The sequence below is a fragment of the Pholcus phalangioides genome, unplaced genomic scaffold, assembly GCF_987345545.1.
Source record: "Pholcus phalangioides strain wild (caught in Gottingen) unplaced genomic scaffold, Ppha-v1.0 ptg000022l_1, whole genome shotgun sequence".
Lineage (NCBI taxonomy): Eukaryota > Metazoa > Arthropoda > Arachnida > Araneae > Pholcidae > Pholcus > Pholcus phalangioides.
This window is the reverse complement of record NW_028301615.1, coordinates 12630214-12653408: the sequence shown is the minus strand read 5'-3', so window position 1 is coordinate 12653408 and position 23195 is coordinate 12630214. Positions and strand designations below refer to the sequence as shown.

The following is a 23195-nucleotide window of genomic DNA, read 5'->3' as shown; positions in this document are numbered from 1 at the left end:
GTATAACAAAATTTTGCATCGATATATATAATTTTTTTTTTTCTATCACTGCATCAAAGTACATATGACAATAATGATAAAAAAAAAAATAATATAGAACAGCACAGACTCCACAGTTGAAGAAAAAATAAGAAGAAAAAGCACAAGATGAGATTTATTAATAGGATATGCTCTCATAACAATCAATTTGCCTATCAGCAACACATTAACACCCTAAAGCCATAGAAGGAAAAAAAAAAACCCATGCAAAGTACTAATTCAATTGATATGGCAGCAAACATTAAGGAATGGGCTGACTGTCTTATTTTTCGCAGCCTACTTAACACAGAAAAAGTTCATGTTTCATATATTCGATGAGATGGATACACACATGCAAACACACATACACACACAAATATGAACGCATTCATTCAAAGGGATATAAGAAACCTTTAATCACACAGGTTTTTCAGTAAGTATGTGAAACTATATACAAAAATATATACATATAATATTAATAATAAATCTTTTTTTCTCTTTCTTTTCTGGCTTTCTATGTATAATATAGTTATATTTATATATATATATAAATTGCAACCACAATATTTTCTTACAAAGTATGCATTTCTTCTTTCTCCCGTCCCTCTTTAATTATTTTATGACTGGCACAGAATCAAATTAGATGGATGAAAGAAAAACTTTTCTTTGTTTTGTTGACATGCTTCCCTTTATGCAAGTAGCAGCACTTTGTGGAGATAGAGGGGGAAGTGACAAGGGCGAGGAAGAATGAAGAAAACAGGAATGCTAGCAATCCTTATCCCTCAGAAGGGCCAAACCTGTCTGAAGATAGCTGACCAGTTCCTTAATGTTGCTGTGTAGAGACAATTTCTCAGACTTCTCAGAGACTTCACGGAAGAAATCTACAAAAATAACAACAAAAGATACATGAGCATTCACATAAATTAAAGGAATAAAAAAATAATAAATATTAAGCACATATAAAACTATGTAGCGCCAAGGAACATCGGTCATTCAAAGAGACCCATGTGAGTTAATCTTCACATCTCATTAAATCAAGCATTGTCACATTAACACATATGTAAAAGAATTCTACAAACGTTTCAGTTTTACACATAAGCTTATATTAATTTCTTTTAAATCATTATTACAAACAGTTGACTTGACTTGAAAGCGAGCAAAAAGAAAAAACAAACCAGTAAGGAAAAGGTCGAAGAGTAATCATAAAAAACTATTAAATTGTATTCACAAGAGTGCATCAAAATTCAGAATTTGCTTTATTGAAGTATGATCAAAATGTTCAATCATAATTTAATAACATTTAGGCAATGTTATCTAAAACTTATGGCTAGGGGAAAAAAAAACTAATCTTGAGAGCTAGTACTCAAGTTTTATAATAAATTGGTCGCCCATCTGAAATTGTAAGAAATGGAAGAATTTTTTTTTTTTACTTTACCTCTTGAGTTGCTGCGAGTCATGTACATATCCGCTTGTTCCCAGAATTCATGACAGAAGTGAAGATTACTGAGATGAGTGTGATGCCTCGCCATCACATCAAACACCTGTTGGGGCACAGCCACTGCAGTTTGCTGCAACAGGTGTGGTGGCTGAAGAGAACCATGCTGGGCCCGAGAATGGCTGCCATTGACTTCGCTGCTGCTGTATCCACTGCTCTGAGAACCCACAGATGCAACACTCCCGGCAGGAGAAGGAGTTGGGGAGTGAGGGGAAGGTACACTCCCAAGACCTCCTCCTCCTACTCTAGGTTGGCATGGAGATGGCTGAAAAAGATTTCGTGACTGAGAGCTGCAAGTAGGCTGTTGAGGCGATGCATGAGAACTCATTCTGCTGGAAGAAGACTGTAAACACAAATACATATGTCAGATCATATACAGACCACAGCAGAACAAGAACACCAGCAAGAATCTTCCTATTATTTTGGATAAAGTGCCCAAGAAATACCTCACAAAGTGTGAATTAAAATTTGTCATATACAGCATTAAAACAAAATGCGGGATAAAACTTATGACTTCCCATCCAGTGCACAGAACTGGAGCCAGTGGTCCATGAATTGATAAAAATTTGCTACTAAATGCCATGCAGCTTACTGCTCAGTAGAGAAAACCTGTTGTGATCAACAACATAGCCATTAGCAACTAGTAAGGCACATGTTCTAATCCTGTGTGCCAGATATGCCATAATGTTATCTGTTTCATCCAGAAATTTCTTATAACCATTTAAAAAACACAAATTGAGGATTCTTGTTCCGTAAAAAAAAAGTCTTTACAGGAGACTCTGTATTAATATATTTAAAGATGCTAACGACTGTCAAACCATTGCAACTACCAAAAAAAATCTTCTTTGAATGATAAAGGGATGGGGAATATAATATCAATAGAATCAATGCTTCTCTGTGGTGATCAAATAACCAATAATAACACATTATATCGATGTTGCTATGGATTTAAATATGCAAAATTATCGACAAAACCTCTCATATTAGCTTTATAAAGAAAAATACGAATTGACCACACCATTACGAACTATCAATAAAAATGCACTGACGGATTATAATCAAATTAAAGGCAAATTTAACACTGTTACAGCAGAATCATAATTCTGTGTAACAATCCCTGTCACGTACAAGCGAACAAATCATTTAACACAAACTCACATGCATGAAATCAGAGACACCTTTGTGCTGTTCCTTGACTTCTTTTATCTTCAAGTTGTAGAGTTTCAAGTGCAACAGAGACTGACATTTTAGACTGCAAAATGACAGATACCATAAAGGTGCATGAGTTACAAACAAGCTTTGTTTGAGACTGACGAACAAAAATAATAAAAATACTACAGATATGAATTATGAGTATATTTTAATGATTTCATTGGAGTTTACACGTAAAAGACAACGCAGACTAAACTGACAGAAAAAAAAGATGCAAGATTTCTTACCATAGAATAAGTATCTTGAAATCGATGTTCCCGGGCATAGAATGTGATTGTTTCTGAATACAGCTTCTTATGACACTTAAAAAAAAACCATAATTATTTGAAACTTGCCTATGAAAAAAGAAACAAATAAATTCTAAATTTCATCATTAATTTGGTAAAATATGTTTTCTTACTTTATTGTATGAAAAGAAATTTGAAGCGAATTTAAATTATTACCAAAGTTTCCTATATGTATTGACATCATGCCTTTTCACCCATAGACAAGCTTAAGTTCCTGTATGCTTTTATTTGAGATGGAATTGATACCCCACATATGCAATGAGCATTGCGATTTATTGCTTTTGAATTAACAGAAAAAAAAAGTGCAACTTTTAAGAAATTTTAAGAATGTCTAGGGAACGTAGAAAATATATATAATATATATCTTATTATTTTTCCACAAATACTCAGAAAGGAAAAAAATTGACAATATAAATAAACAATGCTAAAACAATAGTGATTCTGGTTTCAGTAAACCATAGAGAAAAATACTAACTGTGTAAATTTCAACGTTTCTTTATACATCTGATAAATAGAATCTGGATCTTTGTTACTCAGTTCTCTGTGATGACTAGTTAAAATAAACATCACAGTTGCTTCAAAGTATTTAAGAGCTTGCTTCACTGGATCAGCCTAGATTGTGAAAGATAACAAAGTGTCAATATCCTAACATTACAAATGTGTATGTACGACTCTCATTAAATAATTACTACAAGCACAATTCTTATTAATAATCACAATATACAAAACTATGCAAGTCAGTTACCTCTTTTTCTGCAGAATGCTTCAACTTCTTCCCTTCTGTGTAATAATAATCCATAGGGACTGGACCATTTGAACTCTGCAGGTTTATCCTGAAAATACATATCAATCAGACTTCATTAGTATAAATAATAATATACACACCTTAAAAAGAAAAGTATATGCTTCACACCTTGTATTGATGGTTGATGGTTTCTTACGATGATTACTCACAATACAGTACAGATTCAGAATAATCTTTAGCTGTAAGCCTTTATTTAAACTCGCTACTATATTGCTATATGACATTCAACTATAACAGCCAATGAGCAGCACACATTTTAATACTCAAAAATACAATTCAAACATTTTACACAAAAAATTGTGTAATGAGTTATTAAAATAATTATTTGAGCAAGAGAATGTGATGCCTTTGATCTATAATGTATAAACCTTGCAAGTGAATATCATTAATGAAGTCATCATTAGTTAATGCTTGGTTAATACACAATAACACCACACAGTATTTCATAACTCCATAATAGTAAATAAGGTACTGCAGATAAAATATGGAATGAATATTTTTATTAAATTCAATTAAATCATAAAAAATAAAGGGGGTTAAATGTATTTTCCATTTCAATAACTTGCAACAGAAATCAACATGCCATAAACTGCGGTTGCCAAGATTTAAAAAATAAATACAATTCATACTAACTTGTTGAGATGATTTGATATTCCCTTTAAATCTGGCTGAATATCCGGGGTGAAGCGATCAAAGTCACAGCTAGTATCATGACTACTACCATAATCCATAGGAACTACCCGCTGGTGACTTGTGAGTTCAGGTTTTACATCCTCTATCTTACACGTATCATCCCAATAGTTTACCTGATGATACAAAAAATAAATTGTTCACTCTATGCTGAAGTTTTTCACCCCAAAAAATATAAATCTAGACCATTAGTTCTTAACGAGGGATCCCTGCATCCCTGGATATGCGAGAAACAAATCTCAGGTGAAAGCTGGAAAATATTAGATGACACAAGGTATTGAGATTCAACTTACACCCTTTATTTGAAAGGATGCAAACAGAAGTTTACTGGAGGAGGGAGTGGTGAGAGAATACAAATATTAAGGGTGCAGCTATGTGAAAATCATAAGAATCACTGATCAATACTATAAAAAAGGAAAAAAATCAATAAGCAATTGTATAGAGTCAACAATTCAAGAAGGAATGTAACAACAAATGTTGAAAGGGGAAAAAAGTTTTGGGCAGCACAAAAGAACAGTATAAAACTGCACAAAAATGGATACTGATTAAAAAAATTAACCTTAAACTTTTAAAAACTAGATAAATATTCAGATCTACTTCCTAACTAAAACTGAATTCTTTATGAAAAATAATATCATAATTAATAACTTTATACATACATCATTCACCTGACTAGAAGAATTGAGAGCATCTTTCCTGCTGTCCGTACAACTAGAAGATACCTTGGAGGACATCCTGTCTTTTGACTTAGACTTGATCTTCTCTTGTTTGACTACAACAGGCTCTTTTTTCACAATGACTTTTGGTTTTTCCTCCTTTTCACGTTTAATTTCTTTAGAGAGAGGAAGAGAAACATTGAGCTTCTTCATTTCTGAGCTACTTCTCTCCTTTGATCTGTCTTTGTTACCCTAGAATACGATAAATACGACAACTTTAGAGAAAGAAAGAGCAATAATTTTCAACAGACGAGGCAAGATGCTTCTGTAGTTTAAATCTCAGAATTTTGAATTCACATCAAAAAAATTTTTTTTTCCCTTTAAGTATTTTAACGTTTACATCTATTCCTATTACAGTCAAACCTCATTAATAAGTCACTCATGGAAGACCAAGAATATGACCTTGTAAGCGGAGTGACTTGTTAAACAGAGTAAGCCACAGCTACGCTGATTTCTGTCTCTCGATGCATCCATGATGAATGCATCCAATATTGATGCATCCATGCAGAAAAAACCAAATTTTAGTTATTCAGATGAGTTCAGACACGGAAATAGATTACTCACGTTTTTTTAAATTAATATTTATTTGCTACATAATTACACACTTGAACAATACAAAATATTAGGTTTTTTGATTTTTAAAAATTCCCAAATTTTATAGAAATCAAACCATTATCGTCTTGTATTGCAGTTTAATTTTTTTTGAACATCATAAATGAAAATTAAGCATCATTTTTGTGGATTCCAAAAATAAAAATTGCACTGCAAAACACTGGAGAGTTTTGTTTGTGTGGAGTTAGAAGTTGAAGAAGCAATCCTTTTCTGCAAAGAAGATAGAAATTGGAAAGTCTCTGTCCATTGTGCTTTCCAGTCCCGATAAATAATTTTCTTTTTTTTCATAGGTCGATTTTCCATATTCCTCCAAATGCTGCTTCGTCTTTAAAGTGAAGAAACTTTTTTTTTTTTAAAATTTGGAGAATATTTTGACACTATTGGTGAACGCAGGTTATACATGCTCAACAATAGTTCAGTTAAGATTTGCTTAGAATGTCCAAATGCAGACAAAAATATTGGGAGGCGTTTTTTTTCATTTAAAAAAACTGAATTTCTGTCACGGACACCTTTTCAGCAAAAGCTGACCAAGAACCAACCACAACCCACCAAGGGAAAAAAAAAATCCAGCTGAACCATTTCCTAATATGTAGACCAACTTTGAAAAAATCTGTCAACAAGCCTGCACAGGGGGGGGGGGGTGAGGCTTTAGTGGCTTCTGCTTGAAATGCTAGGTAGATATTTGACGTGATAAGAGTAACATTGAATTTATCGTGTATATTGTGCTAAGAGTTTCCAATTTGAATGGTAATTTTTAAAAGAGTGCTTTCACAAAAAGCGACTTCTTAAGCGGAGTGAGGTGATGAATTAACAGGCGTTTAATAATATTAGTACTGCCATAGAAAACAATTGAGATTTCCAGAAAGTGACCCAGTAAGAGGAGTGATGCATTATCTTGGTAGACAATAATGAAGTTTGACTGTATAAACAAGAGCAGCACAATTATTAATCATATTATGTGAAAAAATAAATAAGTAAAGGAGAGCAGGAACCCAACTTTTGAAATAAGAATGTGATAGCCACTAAGTGGTGACAAAAACAAAGGCCACAACAGCCAAAATGCCCAACGAGGTGGTTGAAAAAAAAGATGTCCATAAAAAATATGGATGTCGAGTATAATCCTAAGCTATATAAAAAATACAGGAACTCAATAAGAGCAATAAAAAAACTAATAATTATGATAAAATATAAATGTACTTCCATAAAAAAATTATGGTTTTCTCATCTAAGTATGGATAGCTTCTCAATTTATACCAATATGTTCATCATATTTCTTTTTTTCAACGTGTCAATTGTGTTAGAATTCACGACGACCTCCACAGGTAAACTATTCCATTTATTCACAACCCTATAAGAGAAAAACTACCTGCGACACTACAACCTAGAATTGTTCCTTATCAATTGATACTGGTGTCCCCTTGTCGAAGCAGTTGATTGACGAGTATTAATAATTCATGTGGTCCATTTAATCCAACCCGTTGAAAATTTTAAACAGTTCAATCATATCACCCCCCCCCCCCCACCCCACACTTGCGCTCTTCCAATGTAAGCATTTTCAAAAAATCAAGTCTCTCTTCATCATAGCTTAAGCCCTGTGTGCCATCAAGAGCACGTGTGGCTCTTCTCTGCAACCCCCGACCAAGTCAATCAGTTTAAAAAATATAAAAATAGAAGAAAAATCTGATGAAGTAACCATTCTTTGAAACCAAAAAAATGAGCCTAGAACAAGTCTCTAATCACAGATCTATCTTGAAAAAGCACATCAAAAGCCTTCTGCAAGATTTAGAAATGCTGATAGAGGTTTCAAAAAAGCATGTTTCCAGGCATAAAAAATTAGTGGGGGGGGGGGGGGGAAGAAGGAGAGGAGCCTGAAGAAAATGATGAGGAAATGTTATGCGTAATACATATTTCTTGGAATAAGCCCCAGATGGGCAGAAAAATTACAATTTATTCTTGTATTTTATAAGCATTTAATAAGAAATACTTGCCAAGTGCAGGGTCGTGTCCAGAGCACTCATGGGCCCCTGAGCCAAGTGATTTTTCTGAGGCCCCTGTTCTCTTGAGTGATCGTAACAGATTTTGAATGATTGAAATACAATTTAACTGGTTGATATTTCAATGTTATAGAATAAACCTACAATATTCAATCCTACAATAAACTTCAATGTTAATTTCTAGAAAATAGCGTTAAAAAAAATCAATGTAGGCAGCAAATCAGTGCAAGTGCTACAAGCCTCCAAAATCATGTTTCCAGTACGCTGAGAAATTAAGTACTTATAATCAGTATATGCAACAGCATAACATTTTCGTTCCTTTCATAACCACTGAGCTTGTTTCTTAAGGAAAAAAACAAAAATATATTTCATAATTTATTGTTAATCAAAAGGAAAAAAATATTCATCAGAAATTAAAAAAGAAAAAATGATAAGGAAAAACACTTCACCATTATTAAAAAATATTTCACTAACTCAAGCAAAATCAAATCAAGCTTTGTAATTGAAATCGTAGGCATATCAAAGAAATATAAGCTACTAACTTTTGAACTTCTGTGACTTTGTTGACTATTAAAGGAACTAACACTGCTTTCACTATCACATCTTTCTAAATGCCTTTTTTCTGGTTGTAGTGGATGACCTTCCATTCTTTCGATCCTCACAATGGGCGCTTTCCTGGAATTCATAGAAAATAAAAATTCATAACGTACATCAATAATATCAAAACGTTAAAGAATTGCAGTAAAAATGTTTCATTACATGATACAAAAGAGCAAAGATGCATGACAATATACAGCCACTACCCTACTTATGGACTTTTTGAATTACATCAATACCCTGACTTGTGCTACCCCGAGCTGAGTAATTTTCTGTGAAAATCTGAATTTCGACTTTTTTCGAAATTCAAGCATAATCATAGGATTATTCATGAAATAGTTGAGATTATTTAGTGATAATCAAGTACAGATTGTTTGATCGATCAGAGTGCCATGCATAAAGAAACTACATTAATGTTTCAGAGTATACAAAGATGAAAATCTTGCTGTAGTTTAGAAATAGAATCTCAAGGCTTGAATGCATGGGCGTAAACTTTTACTGTCTCATAGACCACCCCTCCCCCAATATATATTCACCACTCTAGTCTCTTTAATATCAATACAAATATTGGATTTCAGCCATAACTTTGGGCCTCTGCTTGTATGATATCTGCCCTTTTTGTAGGGAAAGTGACTAATTCGTACCTGAAGTTCAACATTATTGTCGAGAGAAAAAAAAAAACCAAAAAAAAAACACTATCTCTTGGATGACAATTAACCTGGTCAGCAAATATAAATTTATTTCAACCCACCATTGCCTTCAAACAGCAGTAGTGTGGGCCAATTTCTTTTAATGGACAGAAATGTTATCAAAACATTCAAAGTATCTAACATGTAGCTTTCATTTGGGCACACAAACACCAAACATGGCCCCCCGCTCTGTCCTTTGTGGGATATTTCATTTGGGCAGAACGTATACTCAATGTGTATATATCATTTCTAGTATATTTTCAAAGGCCGGGGTGGGGGGAAGCAATCGCCTGACCCCCCAAATGATTGGCCTGAGGCCCCTCTTCGAGGCAGAGACGAGGGGAGGGGAGGGACCTGTGCTAATAATACAAAAGACAGTCAATTTCAGGGCTTAGAACATTTGTAGGCAATGGTCATGTGCCCTGTTTGCTCATACGAGAAACGAGGGGGGGGGGGAAGTGCTATAATGAACAAATGAATATGCATAATATTTGAAAGGAGATAATGAGAATCACATTAATTACTCAACAGGGCCAGACTTCAGCAGATGCGAAAAGTGCAGCTGAACCGAACCGTTAAATTTTAAGTGTCGCAAAATTGAATAAAAATAATGGTATTAAGTTACATTTTGACTTCTTAATAAAGCAATAGCTCAGTTCTTTGCAAGACACAAAAACCCAAAGGTCTGAAGTTTTGACCTCCCCAAGCTAAGAGTGTACACGGGTATGGTGACCTGGGTGCTGGACAATAAAGAATGATGAAATCTCCCTTCAAAGACATATTTAAAACTTTAAAACTACAGGGGGTGGCAGCCGAAAGTATTTACTTGCAGCTCTGGATAGCGATCATCTAGTCCTGACAGTCCATTCATTGTGGTCTTCTGTGTATAGGCATTGTACACATGGCCCCTAAACTGTGCTTTTCATTGGGCTCATAGGACAGATTTTTTTAAGGGGCCCACTATAATGAATTTAAAGGATGAGGAAAAAATAATAATTTGAAATGTTCTGGGCTGGAGCCCTGTCGACGCCATCTTTGTAGGACCATGATTGTAGAGCAGTAGTTCTCAACCTTCAGATTCCCGGGGCCACACAATTTTTCTCCCTACTACTACTACTAAACCACACATGTACCTCGTTCATATTCCTCTGCGGAACCTCTAACAAATTGGTACATGTGGGAATGTGTGTGTACGTTACGTATAATGAAACCTGACGTAAAGTTTGTTTCTGTGTAATGCTTGTTATGTGTAGTGCTGCCATCTGCCACCAGTTTTTCTAAATACGAGTGAAGTGTAATGATTGAATAATTAATCGTTGTAGGCCTGTTGCTCTCTGTGGTGAGACTTTTTAATGGGGAGATCGGCTCGCATTTGCGCCTCGAAGTTGGGAACCACAGGAAACCAACTTCAGCCGACCACCACTATGGCGATGGTGGGGTTCGAACCCGGATCCTAGCGATGCGAGTCCGTCATCATGACCACTCGACCACCACAGCAGTAATTTTTCTCCCTGGGTACTATTGCTCAGTATTATGGTCAAATGTCTTTTTATTACCATAATATAGTGGCATGTTATTTGAGAGTCGTTTGCGCTGGGGTTAGTGTAAACCTGGCAAGCGCCAAAGTCACTGGAGGATCAGGGAAAATCATTTTAGAGGGCAGCAAAGATGTTTTTGCAACAGGAGACAAAATGCTTAAGCCCGTCCCTGCTTCTCAATAAGGATTAATATTGGGAATAAATAATCAGCATGCTTCATTTCATAATAATTATGATAAAGAAATTCTATGATTCTTCAATCAACTTCATCAATCTTCTGAAGTTGTTGGATGTAATATGATCTGTTCTAAATAAGTACACTTAGTTTTTACAAGTTTTCAAATTTTAAAATTATTACTTGCGTTCAGAGGCGACAACGTGAAGATAACATTGGGAAGGGGTTTGAAAGTTACCCGTTGTCCATATATATATATACAGGAAAGAGGTACATTGTGAGTATATTGATTAATTATTGGGGGGGGGCAAGGGGAGCTCATACTCAGCCCCTCTCTGTTCTAGCACCTATGCTAGAACTAGGTGCGAGAGGCATACACAGGAGGGGAGCCGAAAAATTTTCTTCTTAAGAAATTTTGAGTTACCACCCTTCAAAAAACCAGAAATTCAGCATTTACTGGAATGGGCAATATTGCCCTACACTAAGAGGGGGGTCTGGGGTTCTAATCCCCCCCTCAAGCTTACAGAGAGATTATAGTGTTATTTTGCAGGAAAATAACACTATTATATAGAATCCTATGGGTTTCCTTGAGTTGGGGAGGGTGATGAGAGAAAACTTTTGAAAAACGAGGCGATAGAACCAAAAGTTTGGAAAATTATGAGAAATTTGCTTTTGATATATATATATCTTTCAATTTTTTTTACAGAAACATTAAAACTTTTTCTTAAATTTTTGGTTGGCTTGGGGAAGGGGCACACCCTTCCGCTAGGTGCGCAGAGTATTACTGTTTAAACCAGTATCCTCTTAATGCATGGGGTCCACCTATGTCGCAAGTGCAGGGGGGGGGGGAGGCCCTCATGATAATGAGATCCGATTACAATTTTTTTAGATTAATTATGTGAATTGGTCGATAGGTAAGTCTATTTCCAGCCAGGTGCCCCAGAAAAATAATTTAGACCGAGGGGGGGGGGGACTATGATACTGTGAAGGTTGGCCAAATGGTAGGTCAAACCGATAATTGATAAACCGATACAGTGAGAAAATTTCGAAAATATCAAATGGCAACACCAAGTTTTTTGTATTGGAATGCGATCTCCATACTGAAAAACACTAAATAGCGTTGGAATGGCACCTGTAGCACGAAAATCCCCGGAGCTAGGCAAGGAAAAAGTAAAAAGGACTTTGCCATGCACCAGAGCATTAATGTTCGTTTCATTCGTCACACCGTTTCTTCGGCTGAGATCCCAGCCTGATTAGTCCTCCACAAGGTCATGTGGAAAACACAATAAAATGCTTTATTTTATGCTGCTTCTCTGTCCTTATTGGTTGCCCTCACTTTTAGCCTATCTACAGCCGGTGATTTTCATGCCACAGTTGCCGTTCGAACGCTATTTAGGGTTTTTCACAATGGAGATCACATTCCAATACAAAAAACTTGGTGTTGCCATTTGATATTTTCAAAATTTTCTCACTGTAACCGTAACTGTTAGAGTGACACTGTTGTTTTCCATATCATTCTTGAGCGCATACATCAAAATACCTTATGCCAAAATTTCATTCAGTTTCTGTGAATGGTATGATAGTTAAGGGCCCATATGTCGGGATAGTTTTTTTATAATCACCCTGTATATATATATATGAATGAAAATTGAATGAAACAAACACACTTACTGTACACATTCTGCTTCTAGGGCCTGGAAGGGTTTGACTGAAACTTTTGGTTTCTTTTTAATCGCAGCCTCCTGCTCGTCGATTTTTCTTTTCTTCACCATTGCATCAGAGTTGTTCTCACCTTTGCTTGCTTTAGTTAACTTCTTGTCCACCTGCACTGTGGACAATTCCGTACTGTTCCTGTCACTCACAGATGGGGAAAAGCTACTCCTGTGAACAGAGGGCTCGATTTTGGCAGTTTTAGAAGCAGGCTTCTCACTAGAATTACCCTTATTGGGTGCCGGCGATGCTTTGGGCTGATTCGTCCTATGCTTACCTTTGTAATCTTTTTTACACGGGGACAAGGAAGATGCACTGTGCCGCCGATCCGACAACGAATCCGCGTTTTCGCTACCCGAAAATTTCACGGCATTATCCTCGGGGGTCCGATCCTTCGGCGGCTTGATCTCGTGGCGACCCGGTATCCTCAGGAGTTTCGAAAGAGGTATACTGACCACCAGCGGGTGCGGAATGGCACTTCCCGTCTTGGAGGACTGTTGTCCCGGCGGCGGAACCTGGACAACATCCATCTGCTTCGGCGATTTGACGGTCGACCTGGGCGGCACTACCGCACATTCAGGAATAACTTTGGCATTTTCCCTGTGTTTCTTCTTCTTTTTGTTGTTGCTGTTGTCGTTCGAACAGGACCCTGGCCTCTTGGGATTGATGCTACTCGCGCCAGCGCTGCTTCGGCTTTTTGGCTTGTCGACTACCACCGAGGACGCGGTGGAATCTGGAGTTCGGGATCGGCTCCGCGAAGACGACGTCGAAGATTTCCGTCTCTTCACCTCTGGAACAGTCCGCCTAGAAACGTGTTGTTGTGGTGGTTGTTGTTGTTCTTCGCGAAAAGGCGATACTCGAGATGGCTCTTCTTCTATATCCTCGGGTTCGGGCGAACTGACTACGTCTTTTCTGCTGGAGCTTTCGTCGTCGTCCTCACCCCCGGGACTCTTCCAGAAGTTCTTGATGGAGAACTTGGACGCTTTCTTCTTTTCGGGCTTGACGGCATCAGTTTTGGCAGTGGTCGACGAAGCGGCGTGCCTCTCCGACTTGCTCCTCGATTTAGTGGAAGTTTTGGCTGCGGCATGCTTGGACGAACTCTTTGCCGACGGAATTCGATCTTTTACATCGTCGTGCCTGGCGTGCCTACTGCTGGATGAGCTCTTCTTCTTACCACCTTCTTGCACCTTTTGGAATTTCTTGTCAGTCTTGGTTTGAGCATCGGGCTGGGCAGATTCCGATCTCGCGGCACTACTCGCTCTCGAACTGTCCCGGGAATGGGATAAGAAGTCTTCGGTATCGGCGGAATGTTTGAGATATCCTTTAGTTTTCAAGACGGGCTGCGGCTTCACCTCTTTTTTAATTTCTGCCGCAGAATTGGACTCTGCCTGGTCTCCCTTAGAAGGTAAGGGAGAAGTACTGGAGTGCTTACGGCGGTGATGGTGATGAGACCTGGATGTACTTCTGTGCGTTGAAGATGCTGCAGTTTTAGAAGATGTAACTGTGGAAGGCACGGGGCAAGAAGCGGTCGAGCGAAGGGCATCTTTTACATCGTCCGAAACTTCTCTAGAGGCACTGGGAAAGTTAGCACCACCCACATAGATGTTGCTGCCGTTAGCGGCAGCCGGATTTTTCACGGTATCGACAACAACCGCCGGGTGAACGGCTGCTTTCGGAACGTTCCTTTTCTTATGTCTCTGCGATGAAGGTTCGTTCTTGCTTTCGGGCCGAGATTTGAATTCTGTCCGGAAAGGAGAACTCTTAGGCTCGGGTTTGATTTTTTCTTCGAGACTCGATGACGAGGAGTGCTTTGGAGGAAGCAACAACTCTTTAGGTTCAGGGGATGGTGGCGTCCGAGGTCCACGGGGAATAGGTGCTGGAGGCGGGACGGGCGACGAGATGACGGGCGATGGCACCGGACTCGAGATCGCTTTCATGCCATGAGATGCGTTATCGTGGATTGTGTAATCATCCATTGGGCTACACGGAGGGGGGAAAAAAATTGAATAAATTAGAAATTCGTCATAAAGCTTCAAATTTTCTCAATTCCAATACAATAAATAATCACCTCAAGATCAAATAGCTAAGTTGCGATCGGGTCGCATGAATTATTTGGGAGAAACTGTTTCACCGACGAGCCAATCAAATTACAGTAAGACCTCTCAAATCCGGACTCGTCGGAACCTCGGTGATTCCGGATTATGGATCCGCTTTTGTTTATTTCCCAAGTTTAAATATTTGAAGCAGTAATATACAGTGCACCGCAAAAGTTAAGGCACTTATGAAATTCTCTCATAAATTAAAAAAAGCCAAATTATCGAATAATAAAGACTGTCCCTTCTCTCGAAAAATATTATTTGAACATTTGAGTACCAAAAACTGCTGTAATTCGTAATAAAAATGAGTTTTTCAAAAAGTGAAATTCGTGTTCGCAAAAGTTTACAGACAATAAAGAATTTTCGTGATTTGTCGTCGGAATATGCAAGTTTGACTTTAATTACGTCACCACCGTTCAGTATTTATGCTCTCTCTCCGCGATAGCGCCAGTCATTTAAGATGTTGCGAGCTACAGCGAACAGTTCCGAAAAGTAAAGAATATGGAAGCTAAAATCGGTTTTCCCGCCTTTAATACAGTTTTTCCCAACTTTCTCCCGCTTTTCGAATATATCCACTTAAAATCGCGGAATTTTTTTTAGTTGTCATCAGGAGAGACAGGGCAACAACTTTCTAATTCGGTTTTTTGGGCACACGAGGACGGTATATAAAATAACATTTTTATTTCAGTAACTATACAACCCCTTGCAACATGAATGAGATATTTGAGTACTACACGCTATTTGGACACTTTTTCAATTTGGAAGTATGCCTCTAGGACCAAGGGTTCACTAGTAAAATGCCATACACCCTGCTACTTATGCAACCTGTATATGCGTATAGTAACAGATATAATTTAATTAAAACCATAATTTCCAATTTACATTTCGTTATCAGCATATAATCCAGAGAAAAAAAAATTCCTTATCCTCTAAAAAAAAATTGCTGCCATTGCTCGGATCCGGGGGGGAAAAAAACCCTGAAAAATATATATTTTTTGTTTCAAGATCAATAAACGGTAGATTTTCCGATTCCATATTGTCCAAACGATATTCGTGTTGGTGTTCCGCGTTCTAGCTTTTTCAGAAGTTCAGCTTTTTCACATATTTAGAGTACTTAAAACATTGTTTTTTTCGCAGCTATTACCTGCCACATCACTTGACGTTTGGAAATTCACTTAGGTAATTACAGAAAAATATAGAGCGCTGGATAAGTTCTAAAAGACTGAGGTTACTTCTACCGTGCTGAAAAATGAAATGAAGAAAGAAAAGTTCGATTGATAAACGCTGACTTTCTGGCCAATCACATCTATTGAGACATACAGTTGCCATCGTTGTTTCCCAGAAGTCCGAAAATCACATAGGTTCCCAGTAATAACTGGTACAAAAAAGAAATAAAATGGGGTCGATTTATCAGAAAAGACTGAAACAGAATTTTGTTAAAGGACAAAAAAAACATTAAAAGTCCCGGTTGAGGGGAAAAAAAAATTCGGCCGCGAAGTGTTGTGTCCGCATTTGGGAGGTCCTACTGTATCATAGCAGCACAGATTGCGAAGTCGAATCATATGCCACGTTAAAAAAATAGATATAAAAAACTACACTTCAGAGGTAAAATTCAACGGTAGGAATGGAATGTTCTGAAGCGGCTTTCCTTAAGGGAAATAAAAAAGAAAACTTAAATCACTTTACCTTGAAGGATAATCATGGGAGACGTGATGATCTGAGTATTTTCCGAGAATCCGGTTGACCGAATCTTCATCAGCCAAAAAGAATCCATCCTTTTCAAGACTGGAGGACAGTTGAGGCTCTTCTTTGGTGGTACCCGCAGTGCTACTGTTAGTGTTATTGTCGACGTTCACGAAAGCTGGAGAATGGTTTCGTCTGGTTTCATCGAAGAACGTGCTCAGTCGCCATTTTTGTTGTGGAGGCTGCGGGGAAAGGTTGACAAAAATATAAGCTTGCATTGACATTCGTTCAGATTAATAAAGTAGAACGAAGTCAAGGAATTTTTTTTCAATTTTAGTTATGGACAATGATTTTCAATCGATGTTGTTAGGTTTTCTGACGTCGCATGTTACAAAACAATCGTCACTAATTTTTTAAGGCTTACACGCTTCTGTTAATCGTGATTTGACTAGGAAAGACACATACGTAGCTTTCACGACATAAAATTCTATAATGAGACAAATAAATTGTGTACCTTAGTCTCCTTCTCAATATCTGAAGCATCGCTGGATGCGCTGCTCTCTGAATCGTTAGATTCCGAACAGCTCTCTTCTTCCGACTCGCTGTCACTGCTTTCGGAACTGGAGGACTGCACCGCAGATTCGGGCGGGCCCTTTTCCGATGGCACCATCACTTTGTTCGAATAGCTATCCTCTTCATTTGTGGGTGACCTGGAAGAATGAATCGTATGTAGTGCACTCGTTACTTATTTGTAACGATATGTTTTCCGTTGTTGGGGGAAAAATTAGAATAAATCAACGATTTCAAAATATAATTTCTACATAAACAATCTGTTATCAAATGGTAAGAATTTCTCTTTAATTAAGACGGAATCAAAGCAGGTAACTGCTCAGTCACTGCCATTTTGCACCACATAAGTTGTATGGAGAATCGAATCTCCACGAATTGATGCCAATTTATAAAATGAGGAATATAGACGGAGTATTGAAGCTTTCTAGTATGAATGCGAAGTGAAGAAATCAAAAATAAATCCACTTGTCAGATTAACGAAGAAGAAGCGGGGAGCAAAGTGGTAAAACTTTCATTCTTGAGCCATTCGATATTTTTCAATTTTAACTAGTTCGAAGAAACTTAATTAATTTTTGGTACTTTTCAAAAAGTAAGAAGAATTTAGGCTGTACATATATAATCAGCAGGATAGAAAGCTACCAGATTAAAATATCGGAAGAAGTTTCTCCCTGAAATAGGAAGAATTTCGCGAATCAACTTCCGAAGCAATTACCGATTTCTTTCTTCCTTTGACGGAACGCAAAACTACAATTAATTATTTATCAGCAGCCCAAACAAACGGAGAAATGCATCAAACATGTAAGAATACCTCTCATTTTTTCCCTAGAAGTGATAAATATCAAATGTTTGATGGTGGGGGGGGGGGGGTGTTTGTACGCGGCAAAGGCATATCATAAACATTTCACAAACAAATACAATAAAATACTATAGGTGAATACATGTGTATGCATTTCTTCACACGTTCAGCAACACTTACTTAGAGCTTGGGATGAATTCTGAAAAATCGGAATTTTTGCGAGACTGCCCCTGCAATAAGAGAGGAAAAAAAAATGCGTAAAACAAAATAAACTCTGTATTCAAATATTACTATCGTGAATTAACCCTTAAATGCTCAATTTTTTTTTCCAGCTGAAAAAAATTTTCAGTTACTGACACGTGTATAGAAAGCCTGAAAAATAATTTGAAGAACATATTTCGAATTGTGCTGCTTATACAGAGTCTTAAAAAGGACGTAAAATCGCATATAAAATAAATGTATTGAAGTAATATTACTTTCCAAATATATAACTACCTTCTTAGTGATTAAAACTATGCAGTAAGAAAAAAAAATTCGGGTTGCAAACTTCAAGGTGAAAAAAAAATTAACGAAATTACAGTTACACCTACGTATTTAAGGGTCAATTATGGATTGTTGTTTGAATTTATCGCGCAATCTAAAGAACACTCGTTACTAAATTTTCGCCGAAATTCACCCCGTAACATTAGCATAAAACTCGCAGATATATCAGTAAACTAAAATTCTTTATTTTTGCAAACTTTTCAAATTCTAAAAAAATACTTGAAAGAAATACGAAGATGGATGTTCAAAGTGACAAAAATCACGAATTTTCGCTATTCCGGCGAATTTTAACCTAAATGTTACGGTGAAAGTTCTTTCGATACATAACAGAGAACGGCATAAATTTTACAATTACAATTCTCTACTGAAAAAGCTATATAAACCTATATAGACTATCGATTTTAGAATCTGTATAGGACATTTATGCCTCGGTGGGAGTGAAAGAGTTTAAGACTGCCCACCCGAATAAGATTAGGTGTTCCTCAAAAAATTGTTTGCTACTGCAACAGACGGTGTTAATATTCGCAATTTCACGACAACTCAATCCCTTCTTGAGGATATCTCCATTTCGGAAAAATTCAAATTAAGGTGAAACTTTTGATCTTACTTCTTTTCAAACCGAGCACATCTCCGGTCTATCGCCATGGGCAGTTTACTACCGAATGAGTTTTACCGGAAAGCGTGCATGGGTAGCTAACAGTCTTAAGTGCGTATCTAGGGCTGTGCGTGAATTTTAGTGCTCACATCTGTTTTTAACTTTCGGTCTGCTATATTTTGAAGGATCTGTTTCGAAGTAGTATCGGTGGTTTCACTACAGAATCGAAGTTCAACTCAGATGTGTTGCCCGTCCTAGAGTGGACAGACATCTTTTTCACAATTTTTCTTTTTCCAATGAAAAACGTCTTTTTTTCGCCCTTTCACTTCGGATTTGGCGTCGTCCTAGAGCGGTGCCCCGTGATACCTCAGGGTCCAAGGAAAAAACATTACTAAGCTCCCGGAATTATTTAAATCTTCGTTAGTTAATTATCTTGATGCTTTTAAAAAGTTCATGCTTGAATTATTTTGAATATATTATTTGATGTGTTTTGCTTTTTTTTATATTTTTGTTTTGCTTTTTTCTTATTTTTATTTTGTTTATTCTTTTACATATTTAGTTTTTAGTATTTTCAAATTCTGTCACTGTAATTGGGTATATGACCGAAGTGTGGAATTTAAAAGAAATTAATAACGTTCTGGATATTTAACACACTCCCTTTCTCAGAATGGGGCGATGCCACCCCTAGGATCAGTAGAAGCTACGGAAGCTAAAGTATACTAAGGATATTATTCAGGCAGCGCTGATATTTTCAAGCAGAGCGGCAGGACAAATGATTCAAATTAAGCGGTAGGCTAACGTATATTATAATACCGTACAACTGTTCTCCTGATTTTGGAAAATATTTCTTAATTTTCAACCAATACTTCGATAGGAAACAAACATACGATGTCAAAGAGAAGAAGAGCAGCTACGATACTTTTCAGAAATAGTAACAAAATCTGAATTTTAAATTTTAACTCTCAAAAGAAAAAGTTCGTGAACGAGAATTTATGATAAAATAAATGAAAGATATCTTAAGCAATCAAGAGATTACGAAAGGAAATTTGCGATTTTTTTTGTCGAAACTATTTAGAATATTTTATCGCACAAGGGATAAGAAATTCCAATGAGATGAATACTTTTGGTTGTAATCGAAAAAAAATTTGATGAAAAAATTTCGTCATGTTCTTTATTTTACCCACCCCTCCAAGACGAACAAACATGTATGCGAAACTGGAAATAAAAACTCTAACCACGAGTCATTACATCAGCATACAACCTGTAAATAAACAGATAAACGCAACTACCGCATTCGTATATACCAACCTTAACATCTCACGGCAAATACGTGATGGTGGTATGGGGCAGTACCACACTGTTCCAACTCGACTGATTGTGAAATTTTTTTGGCCCATTATACGAACGCACGCGCATGTGACTTCAGTTACGATCGTTCTCACGAATGCGAACATCACTTTATCATTTTGTTGTCACCTGTTTAAATGGTACTGGATGAGGAAGAAACAGAAACGCAGAGTTATCGTCGAAAAAATGCGTAAGTTTCAATTATGTTTCATTTATTTATTTTCGAAATGAAAATTAAGTTTTATAGCTTTCATATTTCAGTCCAGTACACAAAACGTGCCGAAATAACTTTTCAGAAATCAAATGTAGATGTTCGTAGCTTATATTCCGAAGTTGTCGGTATAAATACAACAGGCAGATCTAAATATTTTTTCGGCCATTGGTTCTTAATATAACTAAAAAAATTTCGATACGATATTTTTTTTTATTCTTAACCGAAATTTATGTTCGAATAATGAATGAAGTCGATGATTTCTTCACAGCTTTGATATCTAAAGCCGCTTTGCATTGAGGAAAAAAAATTACTTATGTGGTCTTCCTAAATTTCTGAAAAAGTAACCGTTTCCAAACGAAGTGCTGCTTTCTGATTTTAAATTTCAATTATATTCCGTGAAATTATACTCAGATGCTTTTTTACGCATCAGATTAATATTAATAAGCCTTATAAATAAAATAGTAAATTCCAGTCTGATAATATTTAGTATATCTCCAATGTAACTTCAAAATAAAACCAAGCTATTCATAACTGATACGGTTTTCGCTTTTATCAATAAACAAAGAAATCTATATATATAAAATTGATTTTTTGTGTGTGTGTGTTCTCTATACAAATCTACAATTTTAGATCGATCGTCACCAAATTTTGCATATATACCAAATAGGACCCGACTTGAACGATAGGCTACTTTAAAATTTCGTCAGAGATGGGCAAAAAATTCGGACAACAATGATTTTTGGGCCTCAACAATCATTTTCCGAGCGTTTACTTTGGTTATCGTGGTTCCCTAACAATGCGTTTCAAACGTGTATATGCGTATCATAGTTTATGCCTTATAATGGTTTCCCACATTTTCAATATTCCCAGTAATGAGGCAGAATCAACATCAGCATCACTTTGAGGGTCAGGCAAAGGATGATCCCCATAGAAATCAGTGTTAAAATTGCCGATTTTACTGTAGAAATGCGGAAATTTAGTAGGGTTTTCTGTCACATCAATAATTTTAAAAATTGTATAGAATTTTCGATTTTTGAAATATTGAGTTCTTTTGGAGATATAGGAAGCCCAGGAAATTAAATATGAAGTAATTAGCCGGACTTACTTTTGAGTTGGATATTCATGCAATAACATTGATTTCAACTTTTTATTTATATCTTCTCAAGTATGAAAATTAATGTCTCAGTATTGTCTTTTGATATTCAACTGCATCAATTCATACAGTTTAGGTTGTTTTAAAATTAATTATGAACCCGTAAAAGTACATCGAACAAAATTCCCCAGCTTTAATTAAGCATTTTTGAAAGCTGAAATAGGCAGATGGATAACTTGAAGTTCAGGGGGGGGGGGGGAAATCGAAATACTTAGAGCCCCTTAAAAAGGAGAAAAAAAAATATTCATTTCTACGTTTCTTTAAATCTAGATTTGTTTATTTCATGAATCGCGCAGGAAGTCGTCATATTGGAAAACTTGGACACGGTTTGTATGTCCCTCAAAGAAAGAGGGAGATATCACGTGATCCAAACAGCCTCATTAAAGAAAACCCGGGCAGCGCCGGGTATAATAGCTAGTATCATATATTTTCCGAACTGAAACGTCTCTCCGACTACTGGGGTTGAAGAAACAAAAAGCAAAAAATAATTCGAATCAACGACGGCTTTTCGGACAGCCTTTTAATGATGAAATATGAAAATATTTTTTTTAAATATCCACAGTAATATCAAAAAATAAACAGTAAAAAATGTTATCATCAGGAAATTTCACGATTCTTATGCATAAGCAATGGAAAAACGCCTAATTGTAAATAGGGCGGTGTGTTACTTAATTCAGGTGATTTCGTAGAAGTGCAAAACCCTGTAAGTAAGTTAGACATTTAGAAAACCATGAGAGGAATGGTACGGTGCCTGATGTTAAAGACGATCGCTTAAAATAGAGGTTCGCAAGTCGCTTCTTATTTGGCAATTTTTAAACTGAAATCAGGGTGGTCTAAAAGGTAGTTATCGAACACAACAAAATCAAATTTTCTTATAATAAGGGAAAAGATAAATGATCAAAAAAATCAATTATTACGAACAGAAGCTGCCATCTATGCATATAAATGAAAACCAATTACAGTATTATTCAACAACCACATAAATAAAAATCTCATTCATAAATTTTTTCTCAATAAAGAAAACAATTCATACAGTCCAATCACAAGGTGCGCATTCAAAAGCAAAGAAAATTTCCGCTAATATGGCACTAGTAAGAACAAACAAGACCTAAGAAAATATAAAAAATGAATAAAGGCATAGGCGGAGATAGACTTGAAAGTCTGGGGGGGGGCATGATGATGATGATGTCAATTCATATATACGCAAATACATTAGATCAGTCGGCTTTACCTTTGACTCTGTGGAGGGGGGGGGGGGTCATGCCCCGTTATCTCCGCCCACGAATAAAGGTTAAAATAATCGAAATTTGAGGGAAAAGTTGTAAGAATCTTAGAGAGGAAGAAGCTTTGGTGGGTTTTTTTTCACATCTGATTTTTCCTCTTTTTCAAACGCTGAAAACAACTAATTTTGTGACTAATAAAAAAGCTTTCTTCTACTTCATACAGTTTTAACTTGATAAACATTCTTCAACTTAAAGATACCATATTGAACTTCATTTATGCTTCGAAAAAAAGAATAAAACACTTCTAGTTAAGTAAGCTATCTAGAGATCTGGATATTTCTTCCTACCGCTTAATAGAAGCAGTGACACCATTTCTCACCATCCTCAGATGACTTCTTTTAGGACAAGAAATTGCATTCTAAGTTAAATACTAGTTG

General features: G+C 36.5%; 1 protein-coding gene across 2 annotated transcripts in view; it reads right to left on the bottom strand.

Annotated features, from left to right (window-relative positions):
* Positions 1-411: 411 nt before the first annotated feature.
* The window catches only part of LOC149069483 (uncharacterized), a 244880-nt gene continuing 222096 nt past the window's right edge, over positions 412-23195 (bottom strand). For both annotated transcript variants that reach the window (XM_089249467.1, XM_089249466.1), the window contains 13 exons: positions 17864-17913; positions 16832-17027; positions 16321-16559; positions 12500-14518; positions 8372-8504; positions 5167-5415; positions 4451-4623; positions 3758-3845; positions 3488-3624; positions 2953-3027; positions 2672-2765; positions 1454-1856; positions 412-899 (listed from right to left, as the gene is read on the bottom strand). In XM_089249467.1, the coding sequence (XP_089105593.1) occupies positions 784-899; positions 1454-1856; positions 2672-2765; positions 2953-3027; positions 3488-3624; positions 3758-3845; positions 4451-4623; positions 5167-5415; positions 8372-8504; positions 12500-14518; positions 16321-16559; positions 16832-17027; positions 17864-17913 (3972 nt within the window). In that variant the 3' untranslated portion in view covers positions 412-783. The remainder of the gene's footprint in view (positions 900-1453; positions 1857-2671; positions 2766-2952; positions 3028-3487; positions 3625-3757; positions 3846-4450; positions 4624-5166; positions 5416-8371; positions 8505-12499; positions 14519-16320; positions 16560-16831; positions 17028-17863; positions 17914-23195) is intronic.